Source organism: Schistocerca nitens, chromosome 4, assembly GCF_023898315.1.
Source record: "Schistocerca nitens isolate TAMUIC-IGC-003100 chromosome 4, iqSchNite1.1, whole genome shotgun sequence".
Classification (NCBI taxonomy): Eukaryota; Metazoa; Arthropoda; class Insecta; order Orthoptera; family Acrididae; genus Schistocerca; species Schistocerca nitens.
The window spans coordinates 47,061,600-47,085,769 of record NC_064617.1 but is presented as its reverse complement, the minus strand read 5'-3'; the positions used below and the strand labels follow the sequence as shown (position 1 = coordinate 47,085,769).

Sequence of the window (24,170 nt, the reverse complement as noted above, 5' to 3'; positions counted from 1 at the left end):
TGGGACCCCCTGAGAGACAGAAATGTCTTGGACCAAACTCTAATCAACTGAGTTATGAGTAGCAGTGATCTGGATGGATTCCCATTTTAGGTATGACATGAAGTCCATTTCGAAACATTTCATCACTACCATCAAGGAGAACAAAGGCAGGCTCTAAATGTTACTAGGTAGGTGCAGTATTCAAAACTGGAAGGAAGTACACCCTGAAGACATGATAAAAATTGTGAACTCCTACAAACACTCAGAAAGTGTAGACATCTATGGCATGTCCTGCACACTGCTAAAGAAAATTATTGCAGAATTAGCTCAGCCACTAGCCATAGCAATAGACAAATGTCTATCTTCTGGTGTCTTCCCAGACTTCCTTAAACTGCCACGCACAGTACCAATATATAAGAAGGGGGATCCATGCGAGGTGTCCAGTTTCAGACTAATCTCAGTGGTACCAGTACTAGCCAAAGTTACTGAGTCTGTGATGCACTGCCAGGTACTGATTTACTTTGAGGAAAACAACTTATTCCAAAACACACAGCACGGATTCCGCAAAGGGAGATCAACAGTGACAGCCACACTGGACTTATTAAAAATGATCCGACAGAGTTTTGAAGAGAGAGAGAGAGAGAGAGAGAGAGAGTGTGGCACTGACACTTTGTGATCTCAGCAAAGCCTTTGACTGCATCTCACAGACAACACTAACAGCCAAGTTAAGATGCTATGGTGTTGGAGGTGTTGTTCTATCAACACTCTAATCTTATTTGGAAAATCGATAGCAGGTAGTATCAGTGCACGGAGCAACTTCTCTTGAACAAAAACTGGTACATGGAGTGCCCCAAGGATCAGTCTTAGGACCTCTCCTATTCCTCATATATGCCAATGATATGAGCAGTAATAGTCAAATGTTGCAGTTTGCAGATGACACTACCCTTATTGCCAAAGGACATACAGCTGCAGAAGCTCTTGGTGCATCAAATTTGATGTTTGAAGAAATAAATGAATGGTTCATCATAAATAAAATGAAGACCAATGAAAAAAAAAAAAAACCAACATTTGATATGCAGTCTAACCAACATTGAAGAGCAAGAAAACATGGAGACTGTCAGACTACTGGACTTCAAGATTGACAGCAAACTTTCCATGGATGATCACACTGCATATGTATGCACCAAACTTTCTCGTGTGATATACCTCCTGAGGAAGCTGAAGAGGGTAATAACTGACCAGTTTCTCACAATATCTGCCATGAACTCTTCCACAGGCAGATTAGCCATGAACTGTTGTTGTGGAGACACTCCTCAGGCTGCAAAGATGTGTTGCTATTTAAAAAAAAAAAGCCATCAGGGTCATATCCTCTAGCAAAAGACTAGACCACTATAAGCCTATTTTCACCAGGCTAGGTATAATGACTGTTTTTAGCCAGTATGTGTTTTCTGCCTCATTTATATAAAAGAAAATCAAAGGAACTTTAGCATAAGACAAGAAATACATAATCATGACACTCGCTGTAAGAGGAACATTGAAGTGCCAAGGTGTCGCCTATCAAGTACACAAGGCAGCTTTCCAACAGTCGCCCTAAAAATGTACAATCAACTGCTTCCAGAAGTGAAATCCCTGCCACCTGAATAATTTCGGAAAAAAAATTGCTCAGGACTTGAAACAACATCCACTATATTTCTTGGAAGAGTTTTTCAACAGTGGTTCTAGTGAATGGACAAAATAATAAATATTGTTATGTTTTATACATAATTTTGCCTAAATTTAATCTTCTTTCTATGTTCTCAGTTAACTGCACATTTAATTTTGTGTTTTACTTAAAGTACATATTTTGCCAAAACGAAACTTTATGAATGTGATCTACATGGTTTAGTTAACTCAACTGCACTGTTTCAATTCAACCAGGTTGGAAAAGAAGCAACCATTACCACGGAAGACTCAACTTTGTTAAAACAGAGATGCAAAATATCTTAATAAAAATATATATATCCACAATTTGATACTCATTATGAACAGAAATTTATGAATACCATGCAGTGCATTACAAAATGCTATAACAAGATAAATGAAATGACTATTAATTACACATTAAATGGAGCCATATAAGCTAAATGGTATTCATTTTCTAAAACATTGTGTGGATGTTGATATACCTGTGTAAGTGAAACTTAATATATTCTGCACTCCTAAATTATATGGCCATGTATTTATCATACTTAAATGCATTACCTGGATTTTGTTCAGGCGATTAGCCTTCTGTCATTTCTTGTTACATATAATGGAAACAATATTCATAATTTTGAGAATACAGGCGCTCATAAAGTACAAAACATTTACGCTTTTATATTTTTGTATTAAGACACTGATTTCTCCTTAGAATCAAAATTGTGGTATTTAATGAACATTTACAAAATTACACAAAAAGTTATAATAAATGAAAAGCACCAGTTTGCTTTTGTTCTATAATAATACTTTTATTGTGTTAACCACTTTTCGGCTTACAAGGCCATCTTCACACATTTACTGAGTATTGTTACCAAAGAAGTTACAATGTTTGCAAATAACAGTGGAAGAGAAGTAACACATCTAGACTGAAGCAGAAACATACAGTAAATAAGATCTTTGACAGTGTGGTGGCAATGCAACGAAAAAGTAAAAAATTGAACAGTAAATAAATAAAAATGGAGTAGGCAGGAAAACTTTAACACAAAATAGGAGCAGTATGCCTACATAACAGTTTCTCTTAATAAACAAAACTAATAAAATAAAATAAAATTAGTACTTGACAAGGCTGCATCAAGAGGTATAAAACATGGAGGATTATACACAAACCAGCTAAAAGAAGAAGCAATTATCAATGTAACTACAGAATACATAATGATGTCAAGCAACATCAAAAAGATAAACAGAAATAAATAAATGCAGGAAAATGGATATGTTTGAGGGAACATACACAAAATGTAATCTTTGAGAGTGTTGTGGTACTTCATTTTAACATTAACAATACATTCAAAACAGTGGCTATGTAACAGTTTGCATTAAATAAATGAACAAAGTAAAATATGAACAATATTTGATGAGACAATTACAAGAGGTGTTAAACATGGACAGTAATACAAGTACCAGTTAAAAGAAAGCCTTAACTATTGAAACTACAGTCTATATGGAATACATAGACAACTTCAACAAAACAAAAGAACTTAATGAATGCAGGGAAATGGGAATATATAGGAACAGGCAGTGTGGGAAGCACTGAACAACAGAAATGACTATATAACATTTAGCAGAGCGGAAGTGTTGAGCTGTGTCTGGTCATTTAGGATTATATCTGGACTGTGAGCAAGATGTTTGTTAATTTCCAGGGCTTCCAGCAGTGAAGTACCTGGGGCACTGGCTGGCAGTTGTGAAACTCACTCAGTACATGCTCAGCAAATGTGGAGACAGAATTCTGAAAGCCCCAGCTGTGTTCATATTCAGTCAGTTTAGTTGCTATGTCTATAACTGTCTGACCAATGTAAAATTTGTCACAGTCAGAACAGGTGATTTTGTATATCCCACTGTTGGCCATTAACTGGATCTTATCCTTGCTATTAAAAATACACTGGGCTGTCATGTTCTTAACATAGTAGGAAAGCTTATACTTGTAGGCTTTCAGTGCTTTGGCAACAATCTGTGATACCTCACCTAGAAACAGTTGTGTACACTATTTGTTGCAGACAGAAGATGGGGAAGCAGTTATAAGACAAATTATACCCCTCCTCTATGGAGGGGTATAATTTGTCTTATAACTAGTCCACATACACAGGACGTCATCTACATATCTAAACCAGTATTTGATATTTGCACTCAAAAGTTCTGTTTTTAGAAAATTTTGTTCAAAATCGTCCATAAATATTTCAGCCAACTTGTTCTACAAGACAACTCAACACATTTTTGAAAAACCTAAACAGTCAACATAAAAATATTCAGTTCACAATGGTGATTTGCAACAAATCCGTGAACTTCTTAGATCTCACCATTGATGTCAGTACACACACACATTATTTCAAAATTCATAGAAAAACTACAACTACAGACACAGTAATACCTTCTTGCTCACGACTCCTCATATCTCGCAAACATGCAGCTTTCCACTCAATAGTACACCATCTCATTTCCATCCCCATGTCCAGAGATGATTTTAAAGCAGAGTTAGATACAATAAAATTTAAAATTTACAATCCAGCTCTTATTGACCACATCTTGCACAGGAAACAAAAATGGAAGATTATACCCCTCCTCTATGCCTCCTCCCCCCCTCCCTCCACCAATGCTTCCTCATCCACTGTCTGCAAGAAAAGGGGCACACTACCAGATCTAGGTGAGGTATCACAGATTGTTGCCAAAGCACTGAAAGCCTGCAAGTATAGACTTTCATACTATGTTAAGAACACAACAGCCCAGTGTGTTTTTAATATCAAAGATAAGATACAGTTATTAGCCAACAATGGGGTATACAAAATCACCTGTTCTGACTGTGACAAATTTTACATCAGTCAGACAGTTAGAGACATATCAACTAAGCTGGGTGAATATGAACGCAGCTGGGGCTTTCAGAATTCTGTCTCCACATTTGCTGAGTATGTACTGAGTGAGTTTCACAAGTGCCAGCCAGTGCCCCAGGTACTTCACTTAGCAAACAAAGGCCATAAACTCAACCTGCTGGAAGCCCTGGAAATTAACAAACATCTTGCTCACAGTCCAGATCTAATCCTAAATGATCAGACATAGCTCAACACTTCCGTTCTGCTAAACTTCAAATAATCACTTCTGTTGTTCATTACTTTCCACACTGTCTGTTCCTACATATTCCCCTTTTCCTGTATTAATTAAGTTCTTTTGTTTTATTGAAGTTGTCAATTTTATTCCATATAGACTGTATTTTCAATAGTTAAGGCTTTCTTTTAACTGGTACTTTTATTACTGCCCATGTTTAACACCTCTTGTAGTTGTCTCATCAAATATTGTTCATATTTTACTTTGTTCATTTATTTAATGCAAACTATTACATAGCCACTGCTTTGAATATAATGTTAATGTTAAAATGCAATACCACCACACTCTCAAAGATTACATTTAGTGTATGTTCCCTCAAACATCTCCATTTTCCTTCATTTATTTATTTCTGTTTATCTGACTGATATTGCTTAAGTTCCTTATGTATTCTGTAGTTGCATTGCTAATTGTTTCTTCTTTTACCTTGTTTGTGTGTAACTCTCCATGTTTTATACCTCTTGATGTAACCTTGTCAAGTACTAATTTTATTTTATTTTATTAGTTTTGTTTATTAAGAGAAACTGTTATGTAGGCATACTATTCCTATTCTGTGTTAAATTTTTTCCTGCCTACTCCATTTTTATTTATTTACTGTTCAATTTTTTACTTTTTCATTGCATTACCAACACACTGGCAAAGATGTTACTTACTGTATGTTTCTGCTTCAGTCTAGACACGTTACTTCTCTTCCACTGTTATTTGCAAACATTGTCACTTCTTTGGTAACAATACTCAGTAAATGTGTGAAGATGGCCTTGTAAGCCGAAAAGTGCTTAACACAATAAAAGTAATATTGTAGAACAAAAACAAACTGGAGCTTTTATGTTATTATAATGTTGTTCTACCAAGAACCAATGGAAGATTCTGTTAACATGAAGTTATTTATGAGAAACCAAGAAATACTATGTAATCCTTTTCTGATATGTGTTTCCAGATGTGATAAGCAAATAATTTCTGTAGTTGCTCCTACAATACACTTGAATTTTCTGTTATTTGTTTACTGGTGTACCTCTTTTACTTTATATTTAATTACAAATATAGTTAAGAGCTAGAGGATGGCCACGGTACACCTTATATTAATGTTTCTTAATGTTTAGCATGCAAATGTGTAGAGAAAAAAGTTTTCCTATTAAAAATTCTGCTGTCTGAATAAGAACATGAAAACTATCAAAATCAGTTCACAAGTAGTTAACGTACAGCTACAGGGCATCCGAGAATTTTGTATATGTCTTCTTTCACCAATTATAATACATGTTGGCAGGGAGCTTAAAACTGTATGACAGTTAATGCTTTAGTTTTTAAGACACAACTGATTGCAGCTGCTGCTCATAAAACAAATGAGCAGTTAATAACTGTTTGCATGCATGCTATCTGCTGGTGTGCGTGCGTAAATGAAAGACACAAGGAAACCAATGACACAACAAATCAATTCATATTGAGAACCTATCATAAGGCCTTGCCTTGCTCATCAATCTTAATTATTACCCTAACAAAGAGTCATGGATGAAATGTAGTATATGACAGAGAGGACTTCAAGACAAAGTCCAGATTAGGAGGCACAAAAATAGAAAACTGCTGGATTTCTATCTTCTGTTCTTCTTCCAAGCACAGAGATAAATTTCTTTTACATGGACACTTCTGATGCCATAATGTAACAGGAATTAATAGTTGTTTTGATTGAGAAGACTGGGAAGTTGGAATCCATGGAGTGAAGAAGAAGTTGGAAGGTTTCTCAGAGTGAAGAGAGGTTGAGGAACAGAGTATGGCTGTAGAAGAATAGAGCTGGCTCACATTGGAGAGTTAAGGAAGGGAAAATTTTCCATGGTGAAGATGAGGGTTACAAAACAGGGAAGCAGTAAATGACACAACAAAATAAGGAGATGCAGTAATATAGAATAATAGTGCATAATGCATGGACTGGAAAAACTCATTGAGTCTGAAGTGAATGACAAAGATGAGAGGATCTGAATAGAAAAAAAGGAGCCATGGAGGAGCATCAGCAGAACAATACAAAGGGCAGGCCAGGGAGGCAGAATGAAAGAACTAGGTGAGGTTTGAAGCAGGACAGCTGTAACATTATTGGACATACCATAAACACAGTTTCTATCTGTTGATTTCAAAGAAGCTCCCACTAAATGGGAGGATGCACATGGCATGCTTTGTAATATAGCTATTGCAAGTAAGTGTATTGTGATAACTGGCATGCTCTGTAACTAGGCAGTCTATTTTACACTTGAATATAATTGGCAATGGCCATTTGTTCAACTGGATGACTGGCTTATTGTGACTGAGAATGCTGTGTAATAGTAGCAGTGAAGAATATGTATGACAAGGCAGTTATCATAACTTTCTCTGCCCTAGATAAGGTTAAGATACAGCTTTCAATGAGGAGTGGTGCATGACACAGATATCCATTGGTATTTGGTGGACAATTGAACTTCTCGGATACCCCTTACATACATAATCTTTACTTACTGTCATAAAAGCTCAAGTGCAACAAATAAAGAAAAAAAACTGAAAATCTCAATACTTTGGAAGCAAGGATTTATTTTTTCACAGCTAAAAGGAGAGTGGGGGGAAGTGAAAGGTATGGAAAATACTAAAACAGAGTTGGGCAAGTCACTCAAGGGACCCCAGGTTGAGAAAGACACAACAACAAAGGTGAGGACAGACAGCAGTCATTCATATGATCTTGCTCCTGAGCTCTCCTCAAGAAGCTTGTGAAGACAAACTTAGAAATGCATAAAATAAGTTTAGCCACACATCAAATTCCCTTGCTGTCAGGAAATTGCTGTAGCTCACCTGTATGGTACGTGTGGCGTTGAGGACAAGCAGAACTATGATGGGTGATATAATAAGCACCAGGACAAGCAAGGTAATAGATAGGCCCTGCTGTCGGCCAGACACCTGCAGATCCTCTGATACCCGCTCGCTGCAGAAATGAAAGCATAGCACATTCTTACTTTCTTTTAAGAACTGGTGCTTTATTACAAAATTTAATAAATGGAAACTCAGAGATGAGTGGAATTAGGGAGTCACAGTCAAAGCTGTAAAATGAGAGAGAAGCCTAAGAGCTGTAGAAAAAGGAACATACTAAATTAAGTGAGGAAACTGTGGAATAGGAAGATGAAGAGAAGAATAAATTACCATGGAGAAACTGTGTGACTTTTCTCAAGTCCACCATGTTATGAGTTAGCTGAAACCCATTTCAATTGTAAAGTACAGCTAACTAATCAATAACTTCAACAAGAAATGCTAGCATCACCTATGTCAATAAATCATATTCTTTAAAAAATTCAGTGGCCAAGAAATGTCATTGCCATCAATGATTATGCAGTACACTGGAAAAATGACTGTAGCCAGTTACATAAAACATATCAAGAAACTTATAGGTGCATGGTAGAATTCTTGTGGGCTGCTTAGATAGACATCGTGTACTTGTCAGTAAGATGTCAAGCAGTGTGCGCGTAGTTACACCATTAGCCCCTGCGTATGCAGATCAGTGAATCATCATTTCATTTTGCTTGTAACATAGAGAAATGGAGCTTAGGTGAAGAAAGCTGTAGAAATATTTCTTGCTCACAGACAGATGAGAATTCGTGGAAGAAGTATATGTCAGTCAGGATGTTTATGGAAACTCACGAACAAACTGGAAACCAGCAACTGCAGATAACACACAAACTGTAATTAATAACTATTGATAATTACAACTTGCATTCTTCTATCCTGGTATTCCAATTATTATGGCAATATGGTGAGAGACAAAATGTATCTCCTGTTGCAGTGTTTCAATAAATAGCAGGTCGGAGATGCAACTAACCTTTTTTTTTTTAAAAAAATCAGAAGTGATGGCAAGATATACTCAGTACAATTTACATACCAGTTTGAGACTATCAGTAAGAACCAAAAGATTAATTTCCCAGAGGGTGTTCACAATTTAGTCATTTAACAATGAAACTGGAGTGATATCAGTTCCCCTTATACTTTACCTCTCCACTCCTCCTTTTTTAAATTACATGTACTTCTGCAATTGAAATTTTTCTTTACAATAAGCAATAATAGAGTACTGCAGCAATGCATTTCCAGGTGTCAATCACGCCAGAAAAAATGGCTACAGTCATTAGGAAGAAGTAACTGGCAGCTGTCTTATATTAAACCTTGGCATTTACTACCCTTGTGTGACATTTAAGCAAAATACAGCTCCTTTACTTTCGTCAGTCTCCTTATGAAATGTTTTTGTCATTGCTAACTTCACCACTAAGTTACCCAGAGTAATAAAGTGGCATTATCTAAACTTATTCTGAAGGAGGGCATTTCTGATGAGAATATAAAGGGTACAAGTAATGTGTATACATCAGTTCATATTGTGATCAGTAAAAGAGGTAAAAAGTCCAAGTTATAAAAAGAAATGATTCTCACATCTCAGACTGAGAGTGGAAAAATTTCTGAAAGAATGGAATGTATGAACTATCTCAAAGATATCTACTAATATGTGTCAAGCCTAACATAACAGGTCAGCAAATTTATTAAACAATGATCTGTGAAACAAATGCTTGAAATTTGACACTGGGTAGAAAATAAGCCACTAACAACAATGTCATGTCAGAGTTCATCTCTGCAACCTTTATTTATGAACCTAACCTTGACAATCAGTACAGTCTACTTTGGTGCAAATAAAATCTTCCTGCATGACATACTTCCTGGCAAGGCTGTCTGATATTCCATGTACTTTCCTTGGAACTAAAAAATAACAGTTTACCTAATAACAAATATTCCCTCTAATGATGATGCACAGTTAGTTAGGATAAAGTGCCTTACAGTATGGATACTACCCAGTGGAAATCAGTTACAATAATTCATGACTGAGAGATGAATGATTTTAAGAATAGCGTATAGGAGATGATCTGGGACAAAATTTATAATGAAGAAAAAAAAAAAAAAAAAAAAAAAAAAAAAAAAAAAAAAAAATGCTAACACAAAATTTAAGCTTTTCCATGATACATTCATATCATTATTTGAAAATAGCTTTTCACTCAACCTAATGAGAAGGGACACTAAACAACCATGTATAAACCATGGAGGAGATTAAAATATCTTGTGAAAGGAAAAGGGACAGATATCTTTTATCAAAAACAAGCTGGGATCCTGAAGTAGTTGCACACTACAAAACTACTCTAAATTACTAAGAAAGGTTATTAAAAATCAAGGAACTTGCACATAATGTCAGAAATCAATAATTCCAACAACAAACTTAAGGCTATATGGAATGCAGTGAAATGAGAGACAGGACAACCAGCCACAGAATAAGATAACATCACTAATGAACTTAATGGAAGGACACAGGTAGCAATTGTATTTAGTAATAATTTCTTCAATATAGTAGAAGGTATAGGGACAAACAATTAAAGAGAAAAATGACAGCAGTACATTGAAAAGTAGCTCTTATAAAATTGAATCATATGAATGTATCACCAACTTCTGCTTCTGAAATTAAGAAAATCATACATTCTCTCAAAAATAAAAGCTCATATAGTTTTGATGGTGTTTCCAATAGAGTGCTACAGATTTTTTCTCTCATAATAAGCCTGGTCTTACCCAATATATGTAATACATCATTATAGCAAGGCATTTTTCCAGAGAGAATGAAATTTGCCATTGTTAAACCCCTCTTTAAGAAAGGTTGTAAAAGAGATGTCAATAACTACTGACCTGTTTAATTGCTGAAATCATTTTCTAAAACCATTAAGAAGGTGATATGTTCTAGAATAGTGTCTCACCTTAGCAACAATAGTACCTGCAGCAAATCAAAGTTGGTGTTTCAGAGGGGTTGCTTTACTGAGAATGCCATTTACATGTTCACTCACCACATTTTATGAGCACTAAATAATAAAATAGTGCCAGATTCTATTTTCTATGACTTATCTAAATCACTTGCTGTGTGAATCAGAGTATTCTTCGAGATAAATTGAAGTTTTATGGGTTTGATGGTTTAGCCAATCAGTGGATAATGTCATATGTAACCAAAATAATGCAGGAAGTTGTACTTCATAGTTCAACCAATACAGCCTGAGGACATAATTCTGATTGAGGATAAATCATGTATGGGGTTTCCCAAGGTTCAGTCTTAGGTCCACTTTTGTTCCTCACATATGGAAATGAGAGTGCATCTAATATACCTCAGCAGAATTAACTCTTTTTGCATAAGACACTAGTATATCAATCAATCCAATCATACATACAGGAACAGAAGAAATGATAAAAGAATCCATTACTGATTTTCAGTGAATGTCTCATGATCAGTTTTAAAAAGACACAACATATTCAGTTCTGCTAATCTAAGGGTACTACACAAATGATGAATGTAACAAATGGTGAGGAAATAATAAATAGGGTGGAAACTTCAAAATTCTTAGATGTCCATATTGACGAGAGTTTAAATTTGAAGAGGCACATTCTGAAACTCCTAAAACTACTTACTTCAGCCACGTTTGCACTTAGAATCATTGTAAATGTTTGGGAGAGACAATTTAGTATGTTCACATATTTTATGTATTTGCATTCATTAATGCCATATGGAATAATGTTCTGGTGTAACTAATCTTTAAAAAAGAACCTGGGCTTCCTGACTACTGCTTCACACTATATTTATTCCCTCATGAAGTTTGTTGCAAATAATCTGCTACAGTAATGTACATAATTACAACACCAGAAGCAAAAAAGACATTCGTTGCTCCACATTAAGGTTGTCTTTAAAACAAAAAGTGGTGCACGATGCTGCAACAAATATTTTTGATCACATATACAGTGATAAAAAGATGTCTGACAAACAGCAAAGTAAAATTTGAAAACAAACTGAGAAAGTTTCTCTTTGGCAACTCCTATTCCACAGAAGAATTTCTATTACTGTAATGTGTAAAAGATGTTGAGTAAGAATTACTAACTCACATCTTATATCTGTATATCATTTTTCTTTTGATACATTGAACATATAACTAACTAATTAAATCTGTATGTGTCCAAGCCTAAAATCCTAATGTATATTACAGGGATGACACTTGATCTAGAGCTAAAGAGTTTCATTAGCACGGATAGGAGAGATGGTAACACATTCTGGTCATTAGATTATGTCCCAATCTCTTTAGTTAGATCAAAAATAATTACACAGTATACCACGGAGTGGAGCCATGAAACTGGGTTGATGAAAATCCATAAATTTGATAGGGATGTTGAGTTGGTCAGCTCCTTTAGCTATTTAGAAGCAAGTTACATGTTATTTGCAGGTTTCACCATCTTCCTTACATCTTTCATTGTCACCAAGTATGTAAAAATGCAGTCTTAATGCCCACGTTATCAAACGTTTACATTTGAGTTACAACACTTAAACTTCATGGAATGAAGGTGTGAACACGTGCAAAGTAATTTCTAATTAGGTGGCTTAGCTGACACCTAGACATCTGCCAGTCAATAACACCAAAAATATTTCACTTTCACACAAGAATAAATTGAATATGTGTGCTCCTCTTCAGCCATAACCTTCCTTCTGTGACTCTTCTGCTTCATAATTTCTAGCAGCTGTGGGACACAACATGCAGCATGTCTCTTCTTATGTAACACACTCTTATCAGCATCTTAATTAGTCACTCCCAGCAGGTTTGGTACTATTCATGCTCTACAGAGAAGCTATTATGGAAATTAGCTGGTAGTTATAATTACATAGGTCACTGATGAATAAAGAGCCTGAATTTTAATGCAAAGTGTAGTTTAAAACAGCACACATCAAAAAAAGTTTTGCATCACCTCGGTTCCGAGAGTTCTGGAACCGGTACAGAAAACGGGACTAGAGATCACCATAAACATCATTTCCGCCCATTTTATTGCTCAAGAAAACCACACACTGCATGTTGTACCGCCATACAGTGAGACCTTCAGAGGTGGTGGTCCAATATGCTGTACACACCGGTACCTCTAATACCCACACCGGTACCTTTAATACCCAGTAGCACATCCTCATGCATTGATGCACTCCTGTATTTGTCATGGCATTCTATCCACAAGTCCATCAAGGCACTGTTGGTCCATATTGTCCCACACATCAATGGCGATTCGGTGTAGATCGCTCAGAGTGGTTGGTGGGTCATGTCGTCCATAAACAGCCCTTTTCAATCCATTCCAGGCATGTTCGTTTGGGTTCATGTCTGGAGAACATGCTGGCCACTCTATTTGAGCGATGTCGTTATCCTGAAGGAAGTCATCCACAAGATGTGCATGATGGAGGCTCAAATTGTTGTCTGTAAAGACGAATGTCTCGCCAATATGGCTTCAGTATCGGTCAGAGGATGGCATTCACATATCGTACAGCCATTACGGTGCCTTTCATGACCACCAGCGGCATGCATCGGCCCCACATAATGCCACCCCAAAACAGCAGGGAACCTCCACCTTGCTGCACTCACTGGACAGTGTGTCTAAGGCGTTCAGCCTGACCAGGTTGCCTCAAAACACGTTTCTGACGATTGTCTGGTTGAAGGCATATGTGACACTCATCGGTGAAGAGAATGTGATGCCAATCCTGAGTGGTCCGTTCGGCATGTTGTTGGACCCATCTGTACCGCGATGCATGGTGTCATGTTTGCAAAGATGGACCTCACTATGGAAGTTGCGCACCATGCAGCCTATTGCGTACAGTTTGATTCATAATACGACGTCGTGTGGCTGCCCAAAAAGCATTATTCAACATTGTGGTGTTGCTGTCATGGTTTCTCCAAGCCATAATCTTTAGGAAACGGTCATCCACTGCAGTAGTAGAAATTGGGCAGCCTGAACGAGGCATGTCATCAACAGTTCCTGTCTCTCTGTATCTCCTCCATGTCCAAACAACATTGCTTTGTTTCACTCTGAGACACCTAGACACTCCCCTTGTTGAGAGCCCTTCCTGGCACAAAGTAACAATGCGAACGTGATTGAACCTCGGTATTGACCATCAAGGCATGGTTGAACTACAGACAACACAGGCCATGTACCTTATTGCTGGTGGAATGACTGGAAATGATTGGCTGTCAGACCTCCTCCATCTAATAGGCACTGCTCATGCATGGTTGCTTACATTTTTGTGCGGTTTTAGTGACATCTCTGAACAGTCAAAGGAACTGTGTCTGTGATACAATTTCCACAGTCAACACCTATCTTCAGGAGTTCTGAGAACCAGTGTGATGCAAAACGTTTTTTTATGTGTATATACTTCCTTACCTGTAAATTTTAGTATCTGACTAAGAATATTCATGCACACATGACAGTACAAAAAGTGGTGGTGGCTGATATTTGAAATGCCTGACATGTGAAGCAGTAGCCATCACATTACAGAGTGTACAATACTGCTCATAATAGCAAAGGACATTCTGCATCTACATGCATATTACACAAGCCATCATATAGTGCTTAGCAGAGGGTACCCTGTGGCACTACTGGTCATTTCCTTTCCTGTTTCCTTTGCAAATAGAGCAACGGAGAAATAGAAATGAATGTCCATATGTATGTGTTGTTGGTGTGGTCTTCAGTCAAAAGACTGGTTTGATGCAGCTCTCCATTCTATTCTATCCTGTGCAAGCCTTTTCATCTCTGAGTAACTACTGCAACCTACATCCTTCTGTATCTGCTTACTGTATTCACCTCTTGGTCTACCTCTATGATTTTTACCCTCTAAGCTCCCCCTCCCCTCCCCTCCCCATTACTAATAGGTGATCCCTTGATGCCTCAGAATGTTTCCCACCATCCCATCCCTTCTTCTAGTCAAGTTGTGCCACCAATTCCCCTTCTCCACAGTTCTACTCAGTACCCCTTCATTAGTTACTTGATCTACCTATCTAGTCTTCAGCATTCTTTTGTAGTTCCACAATTCAAAAGCTTCTACTCTCTTCTTGTCTAAACAGTTTATCATCCATGTTTCACTTCCATGCATGGCAACACGCCATACAAATACTTTCAGATAAGACTTCCTGATGCTTTAATCTGTACTCAATGATAACAAATTTCTCTTCTTTAGACATGTTTTTCTGGCTCTCCCATACTTCTGAGTGTTGTCCATTCCCATGTCCTTGTTTCAATTTAGGTCTTTCAGTGCTCTGTCAATTTGACTACATTCCAATATCCTTGCTTTGCTTTTGTTGGTGTTCATCTTATATCCTCCTATCAAGACACTGTCTACTACATCCAACTGCTCTTCCAAGTCCTTTGCTATCTCTGAAAGATTTACTCTGTCAATGGCAAACCTTAAATTTTTATTTTCTTCTCCCTGGGGTTTAATTCCTACTCCAAATTTTTCTTTTTGTTTCCTTTACTGGTTCCTCAATATACATATTGAATAACATCATGAATAGGCAATAACCCTGTCTCACTCCCTTCTCACCACTGCTTTCCTCCCCCGGCCTCGACTCTTATAACTGCCACCCAGTTTCTGTACAAATTGTAAGTAGCATTTTGCTCCCCGTATTTTACCACTGCCCCCTTTAGAATTTGAAAGAGACTATTCCAGGCAACATTGCCAAAAGCTTCCTCTAAAAAAGTCTACAAAAGCTATAAACAAAGGTTTCCCTTTCCCTAACCTATCTTCTATGAGAAGTCATAGAGTCAGTTTTTGCATAATATATTCCTACATTTGTGGGGAATCCAAACTGATCTTCCCCGAGGTTGACTTCTACCAGTTTTTCCATTCTTCTGTAAAGGATTCGCATTAGTATTTTGCAACCGTGACTTATTAAAGTGATAGTTCAGTAATTTTCATACCTGTCAGCATCTGCTTTTTTGGAATTGGTATTATTATATTATTTGTTAGTCTGATGGTATTTTGCCTGTTTTAATCATCTTACTCACCACATGGAACAGTTTTGTCATGGCTGTCTCACCCAGTAGTTCTAATGAAGTGTTGTCGATTCCCATGCCTTGTTTTGATTTAGGTCTTTCACTGCAGCCGGCCGAAGTGGCCGTGCGGTTAAAGGCGCTGCAGTCTGGAACCGCAAGACCGCTACGGTCGCAGGTTCGAATCCTGCCTCGGGCATGGATGTTTGTGATGTCCTTAGGTTAGTTAGGTTTAACTAGTTCTAAGTTCTAGGGGACTAATGACCTCAGCAGTTGAGTCCCATAGTGCTCAGAGCCATGTCTTTCACTGCTCGGTCAAATTCTTCACGTAGTATCATATCTCCCATCTCACCTTCATCTACATCCTCTTCCATTTCCATAATATTGCACTCAAGGATAGACCCTCTATATACTCCTTCCACCTTTCTGCTTTCCCTTCTTGCTTGGGACTGGTTTTTAATCTGAGCTCTTGATATTCATACAGGTCATTCTCTTTTCTCCAAAGGTCCCTTTAATTTTCCTGTGAACAGCATCTACCTTACTCCTAGTGATATATGCATTTAAATCCTTATATTTATCCTTTAGCCATTCCTGTTAAGCCATTTTTCACTTCCCATGAATCTCTTTTTTGATACATTTGTATTCCCTGTCACCTGCTTCATTTACTGCATTTTTATAATTTCTTCTTTCATTAATTAAATTCAATATCTCCTGTTTTACCCACAGATTTCTACTACCCCTCGTCTGTTTACTTACTTGATCTTCTGTTGCCTTCAGAATTTCATTTCTCAAAGTTACCTACTCTTCTTCTACTGTATTCCTTTCCCCTGTTCAAGTCAATTGTTCCATTATGCTCCCTCTGAAACTCTCTACAACCTCTGGTTTAGTCTGTTTATCCAGATCCCACCTTTTTGCAGTTTCTTCAGTTTTAATCTAAATTATGGTCAGAGTCCACACATCACACATGCCCCTGGAAATGTCTTACAATTTAAAACCTGGTTCCTAAATCTCTGTCTAACCATTATATAATCAATCTGAAACCTTCTGGTGTCTCCAGGTTTCTTCCATGTATACAACCTTCTTTCATGATTCTTAAACCAAGTGCTAGCTATGATTCAATTATACTCTGTGCAAAATTCTACCAGGTGGCTTTATCTTTCATTACTTTCTTCCAGTGTATATTCACCTATGACTTTTCCTTCCCTTCCTTTTCCTAGTATCTCACTCCAGTCCCCCATGACTGTTAAATTTTCATCTGCCTTAACTATCTGAATAATTTCTTTTACACTGAAGTGCCAAAGAAACTGGTATAGGCATGCATATTCAAATACAGAGGTATATAAACAGGCAGAATATGGCACTGCAGTTGGCAACACCTATATAAGACAGCAAGTATCTGGTGCAGTTGTTAGATTGTTTACTGTTGCTACAATGGTAGTCTGAACTACCTGTAGAGTGTTGATCAGTACAATAATTTAATGCCAATAATTCAATCACAAATTACAGGTGTTAATACAAGAGTAGATAATGTGGAAAGGAACTTCAAAGAGAAATTAGCAAGGGCTGATATCACAAATATAAGTAGTTTGGAGGAACAGGTTGAAGAAATTATAGATCGAAAAGTTACCAAGAGAGTAACATCTGGAAACATATCTCTTATTCTATCTTCTGAACTTAATGATACCAGGAAAGGTATAGATGACCTTTGGAAAGAATTCAAACTTATCCAGGATAAAGTAGTCAAAAGGGTAATTTCAACTAATGTTAACTAGTGAAGTGGTGACTAATTTGCAGTGGGGCGACTTTCAAAAGAAGTTTAAAGAGAAATACTAGTATGGCCAGTGCACAAGAAATGTTAATATCAGACCCATGGGACCCGGGCAGAGTCATATATTCCCCCAGGCACATTAACATTCTGAGTTAACGGGTGGGGTGAAGACCATTGGACCCTGAGTTGTTTTCAGTGTTTCTTCCAAAATAGTTTTCCTGCACCGAATTCCTTTAAAATCTTGAACTATTCTGTCATCTACTCCTAATATCTTAAACTATCATACAAGCATAGTGCTTAGAAACCTTGATATGACTACAAGATAAAGAAAACTTAGGAGAATCACAGAATAAGAAAGAAGGTGATATCGACATAAAATAAAATGAATAGAGTATGATATTTATGGTTAATATAATGTGAGGTGAATAATTAAACAACTGTGATACCATAGTGTATAAATTTTCTATTTTGTATAGAGTATTTTATAACTTTTATGAAATGTGATTTAAATGGGAGGGTTTGTACAGGTTTGGAAAGAAGTGGGTATTGTAAATAAAAGCATGGTTTACAGGAGCAAATAAATCACGGCTAACCAAAAACACACATCACACCTTTCAGACAGCCCTCGCAAACAAGTGTGCCTGATTCTTCACCAATTGCCATTTCCTTAGGGTTGCTAAATTTCCTTCAGGGACCTCAAGGGTGAAGGTGGGAATGTCCGTTCTGTAGGAGACGATTTAAAACCAAACTTCCTCCAGCACCTCACTCAAGTTCCAGAGGGGTAGGTATCCTGGGGAAGGGGCTATCTTCTTTCTCTTCTTAGATATTAGCAACCATATCTATTTTTTTCCTTTCTTACTTCTCATTTGAGGACATATCTACTTTTCCCCTCTTTCCATATTCAAAAACTTCTATCGCTAAGTTCTTCCTTGTTTCCGGGGTTTCTAATGATATACATCTTATCTTTAGATAAGAAGGACAAGGAATCAGCATACACACAAAAATACATTTAGACACAAACATTGAAATTCCAGATTAAAAAGCCTGTCACAGTGTAAGAATCATCAGGTATTGTAGGGGAAAGAATAACAATAATAACACAGGAAAATATGCGCGCGCGCGCGCACACACACACACACACACACACACACACACACACACACACACACACACACACACACCGAACGAAAGCATTGGTATGTTGATAGACTCACAAACAAACACAAACACACACACAAAATTCCATATCAAACGGTCCCTTCCCTACAGCCTAGGTCTTCGTGGCAAACGAATCTGCTCCAGTCCGGAATCCCTGAACCATTACACCAACAAGCTGAAAAAAGCTTTTTCATCCCGCAACTACCCTCCTGACCTGGATCAAACCCAGAACCTCCCACAGAAGAACCACAAAAGTGCCCCACTTATGACAGGATACTTTCTGGGACTGGATCAGACTCTGAAAGTGGCTCTCCAGCAGGGATACAACTTCCTCAAATCCTGCCCTGAAATGAGATCAATCCTTCATCAAATCCTCCCCACTCCACCAAGAGTGTCTTTCCGCCGTCCACCTAACCTTCGTAACCTCTTGGTTAATCCATACGAAATCCCCAAACCACCTTCCCTACCCTCTGGCTCCTACCCTTGTAACCGCCCCCAGTGTAAAACCTGTCCCATGCACCCTCCCACCACCACCTACTCCAGTCCTGTAACCCGGAAGGTGTACACAATCAAAGGCAGAGCCACGTGTGAAAGCACCCACGTGATTTACCAACTGACCTGCCTACACTGTGAGGCTTTCTATGTGGGAATGACCATAGGGGTAGCGTCTTTGATTCATAATCAAAACGTCTTCAGTCTCGGGTTCGATCCCCGCCACTGCCTAAATTTTGATAAATAATCAACATTGGCGTAAGAAGTCAGCCTCATTCTGCCAACGGCCTTGTCAAAGAGGGCGGAGGAACGGATAGAGGTTCAGGGCTCTCTCTTGTCCTAGGGGTGGGAAATTGCCCCTAAAGGCGGAAGAATCAGCAATGATCAACGACATGAGGATGCAGAAGGCAATGGAAACCACTGCATTAAAGACACGTAACGTGTATCCACAGGACATGTGGCCTGTAATTGAAGAAGTGTCATGATGATCTCTCCATTGGCAAAAGATTCCGGAATAGTCCCCCATTCGGATCTCCGGGAGGGGACTGCCAAGGGGGAGGTTACCATGAGAAAAAGATTGAATAATTAACGAAAGGATTACGTTCTACAAGTCGGGGCGTGGAATATCAGAAGCTTGAACGTGGTAGGGAAACTAGAAAATCTGAAAAGGGAAATGCAAAGGCTCAATCTAGATATAGTTGGGGTCAGTGAAGTGAAGTGGAAGGAAGACAAGGATTTCTGGTCAGATGAGTATCGGGTAATATCAACAGCAGCAGAAAATGGTATAACAGGTGTAGGATTCGTTATGAATAGGAAGGTAGGGCAGAGGGTGTGTTACTGTGAACAGTTCAGTGACCGGGTTGTTCTAATCAGAATCGACAGCAGACCAACACCGACAACGATAGTTCAGATATACATGCTGACGTCGCAAGCTGAAGATGAACAGATAGAGAAAGTGTATGAGGATATTGAAAGGGTAATGCAGTTTATAAAGGGGGATGAAAATCTAATAGTCATGGGCGACTGGAGTGCAGTTGTAGGGGAAGGAGTAGAAGAAAAGGTTACAGGAGAATATGGACTTGGGACAAGGAATGAAAGAGGAGAAAGACTAATTGAGTTCTCTAACAAGTTTCAGCTAGTAATAGCGAATACCCTGTTCAAGAATCACAAGAGGAGGAGGTATACTTGGAAAAGGCCGGGAGATACGGGAAGATTTCAATTAGATTACATCATGGTCAGACAGAGATTCCGAAATCAGGTACTGGATTGTAAGGCGTACCCAGGAGCAGATATAGACTCAGATCACAATATAGTAGTGATGAAGAGTAGGCTGTAGTTCAAGACATTAGTCAGGAAGAATCAATACGCAAAGAAGTGGGATACGGAAGTACTAAGGAATGACGAGATACGTTTGAAGTTCTCTAACGCTATAGATACAGCAATAAGGAATAGCGCAGTAGGCAGTACAGTTGAAGAGGAATGGACATCTCTAAAAAGGGCCATCACAGAAGTTGGGAAGGAAAACATAGGTACAAAGACGGTAGCTGCGAAGAAACCATGGGTAACAGAAGAAATACTTCAGTTGATTGATGAAAGGAGGAAGTACAAACGTGTTCAGGGAAAATCAGGAATACAGAAATACAAGTCGCTGAGGAATGAAATAAATAGGAAGTGCAGGGAAGCTAAGACGAAATGGCTGCAGGAAAAATGTGAAGACATCGAAAAAGATATGATTGTCGGAAGGACAGACTCAGCATACAGGGAACTCAAAACAACCTTTGGTGACATTAAAAGCAACGGTGGTAACATTAAGAGTGCAACGGGAATTCCACTGCTAAATGCAGAGGAGAGAGCAGATAGGTGGAAAGAATACATTGAAAGCCTCTATGAGGGTGAAGATTTGTCTGATGTGATAGAAGAAGAAACAGGAGTCGATTTAGAAGAGATAGGGGATCCAGTATTAGAATCGGAATTTAAAAGAGCTTTGGAGGACTTACGGTCAAATAAGGCAGAAGGGATAGATAACATTCCATCAGAATTTCTAAAATCATTGGGGGAAGTGGCAACAAAATGATTATTCACGTTGGTGTGTAGAATATATGAGTCTGGCGATATACCATCTGACTTTCGGAAAAGCATCATCCACACAATTCCAAAGACGGCAAGAGCTGACAAGTGCGAGAATTATCGCACAATCAGCTTAACAGCTCATGCATCGAAGCTGCTTACAAGAATAATATACAGAAGAATGGAAAAGAAAATTGAGAATGCACTAGGTGACGATCAGTTTGGCTTTAGGAAAAGTAAAGGGACGAGAGAGGCAATTCTGATGTTACGGTTAATAATGGAAGCAAGGCTAAAGAAAAATCAAGACACTTTCATAGGATTTGTCGACCTGGAAAAAGCGTTTGACAATATAAAATGGTGCAAGCTGTTCAAGATTCTGAAAAAAGTAGGGGTAAGCTATAGGGAGAGACGGGTCATATACAATATGTACAATAACGAAGAGGGAATAATAAGAGTGGACGATCAAGAACGAAGTGCTCGTATTAAGAAGGGTGTAAGACAAGGCTGTAGCCTTTCGCCCCTACTCTTCAATCTGTACATCGAGGAAGCAATGATGGAAATAAAAGAAAGGTTCAGGAGTGGAATTAAAATACAAGGTCAAATGATATCAATGATACGATTCGCTGATGACATTGCTATCCTGAGTGAAAGTGAAGAAGAATTAAATGATCTGCTGAACGGAATGAACAGTCTAATGAGTACACAGTATGGTTTGAGAGTAAATTGGAGAAAGACGAAGGTAATGAGAAGTAGTAGAAATGAGAACAGCGAGAAACTTAACATCAGGATTGATGGTCACGAAATCAGTGAAGTTAAGGAATTCTGCTACCTAGGCAGTAAAATAACCAATGACGGACGGAGCAAGGAGGACATCAAAAGCAGACTCGCTATGGCAAAAAAGGCATTTCTGGCCATGAGAAGTCTACTAATATCAAATACCGTTCTTAATTTGAGGAAGAAATTTCTGAGGATGTACGTCTGGACTACAGCATTGTATGGTAGTGAAACATGGACTGTGGGAAAACCGGAACAGAAGAGAATCGAAGCATTTGAGATGTGGTGCTATAGACGAATGTTGAAAATTGGGTGGACTTATAAGGTAAGGAATGAGGAGGTTCTACGCAGAATCGGAGAGGAAAGGAATACGTGGAAAACACTGATAAGGAGAAGGGACAGGATGATAGGACATCTGCTAAGACATGAGGGAATGACTTCCATGGTACTAGAGGGAGCTGTAGAGGGCAAAAACTGTAGAGGAAGACAGAGATTGGAATACATCAAGCACGTAGGTTGCAAGTGCTACTCTAATATGAAGAGGTTAGCACAGGAAAGGAATTCGTGGCGGGCCGCATCAAACCAGTCAGTAGACGGATGAAAAAAAATATATATATATATATATATATATATATATATATATATATATATATATATATATATATATATATATATATCCTCTCTTCCCGTTGCCCACCTGGCCACAACCTCTGCTAATTTCAAGTTGCCGCCGCTCATACCTCACCTGTCATTCAATAACATCTTTGCCTCTGTACTTCCACCTCGACTGACATCTCTGCCCCAACACTTTGGCTTTACAAATGTCTGCTTGTGTCTGTATATGTGCGGATGGATATGTGTGTGTGTGTGTGTGTGTGTGTGTGTGTGTGTGTGTGTGAGCGCGCGCGCGAGTGTATGCCTGTCCGTTTTTCCCCCTAAGGTAAGTCTTTTCACTCCTGGGATTGGAATGACTCCTTACCCTCTCCCTTAAAACCCACATCCTTTCGTCTTTCCCTTTCCTTCCCTCTTTCCTGATGAAGCAACCGTGAGTAGCGAAAGCTTGAATTTTGTGTGTGTGTGTATATATATATATATATATATATATATATATATATATATATATATATATATATATAACAGAGGGAAACATTCCACGTGGAAAAAATATATATATATATATATATATATATATATATATATATATATTTTGGGATTGGAATGACTCCACCGAACGAAAGCGCTGGAAGGTCGATAGACACACAAACAAATACAAACACACACACAAAATTCAAGCTTTCGCAACAAACTGTTGCCTCATCAGGAAAGAGGGAAGGAGAGGGAAAGACGAAAGGATGTGGGTTTTAAGGGAGAGGGTAAGGAGTCATTCCATTCCCGGGAGGGGAAAGACTTACCTTAGGGGGAAAAAAGGACGGGTATACACTCGCACACACACACATAGCCATCCACACATATACAGACACAAGCAGACATATCACAAGCAGACATATTTAAAGACAAAGAGTTTGGGCAGAGATGTCAGTCGAGGCAGAAGTGAAGAGGCAAAGATGATGTTGAATGACAGGTGAGGTATGAGTGGCGGCAACTTGAAATTAGCGGAGATTGAGGCCTGGTGGGTAACGGGAAGAGAGGATACATTGAAGAGCAAGTTCCCATCTCCGGAGTTCGGATAGGTTGGTGTTGGTGGGAAGTATCCAGATAACCCGGACGGTGTAACACTGTGCCAAGATGTGCTGGCCGTGCTCCAAGGCATGTTTAGCCACAGGGTGATCCTCATTACCAACAAACACTGTCTGCCTGTGTCCATTCATGCGAATGGACAGTTTGTTGCTGGTCATTCCCACATAGAATGCATCACAGTGTAGGCAGGTCGGTTGGTAAATCACGTGGGTGCTTTCACATGTGGCTCTGCCTTTGATCGTGTACACCTTCCGGGTTACAGGACTGGAGTAGGTGGTGGTGGGAGGGTGCATGGGACAGGTTTTACACCGGGGCCGGTTACAAGGATAGGAGCCAGAGGGTAGGGAAGGTGGTTTGGGGATTTCATAGGGATGAACTAACAGGTTATGAAGCTTAGGTGGACGGCGGAAAGACACTCTTGGTGGAGTGGGGAGGATTTCATGAAGGATGGATCTCATTTCAGGGCAGGATTTGAGGAAGTCGTATCCCTGCTGGAGAGCCACATTCAGAGTCTGGTCCAGTCCCGGAAAGTATCCTGTCACAAGTGGGGCACTTT

The 24,170-nt window shown here is 38.6% G+C and overlaps 1 protein-coding gene across 1 annotated transcript in view; it reads right to left on the bottom strand.

Moving 5' to 3' along the window:
- The window catches only part of LOC126251469 (atrial natriuretic peptide receptor 2-like), a 301,860-nt gene that overhangs the window by 68,583 nt on the left and 209,107 nt on the right, over positions 1-24,170 (bottom strand). The window contains exon 6 of the mRNA XM_049951908.1: positions 7,609-7,738. Coding sequence (XP_049807865.1) covers positions 7,609-7,738 — 130 coding nt within the window. The remainder of the gene's footprint in view (positions 1-7,608; positions 7,739-24,170) is intronic.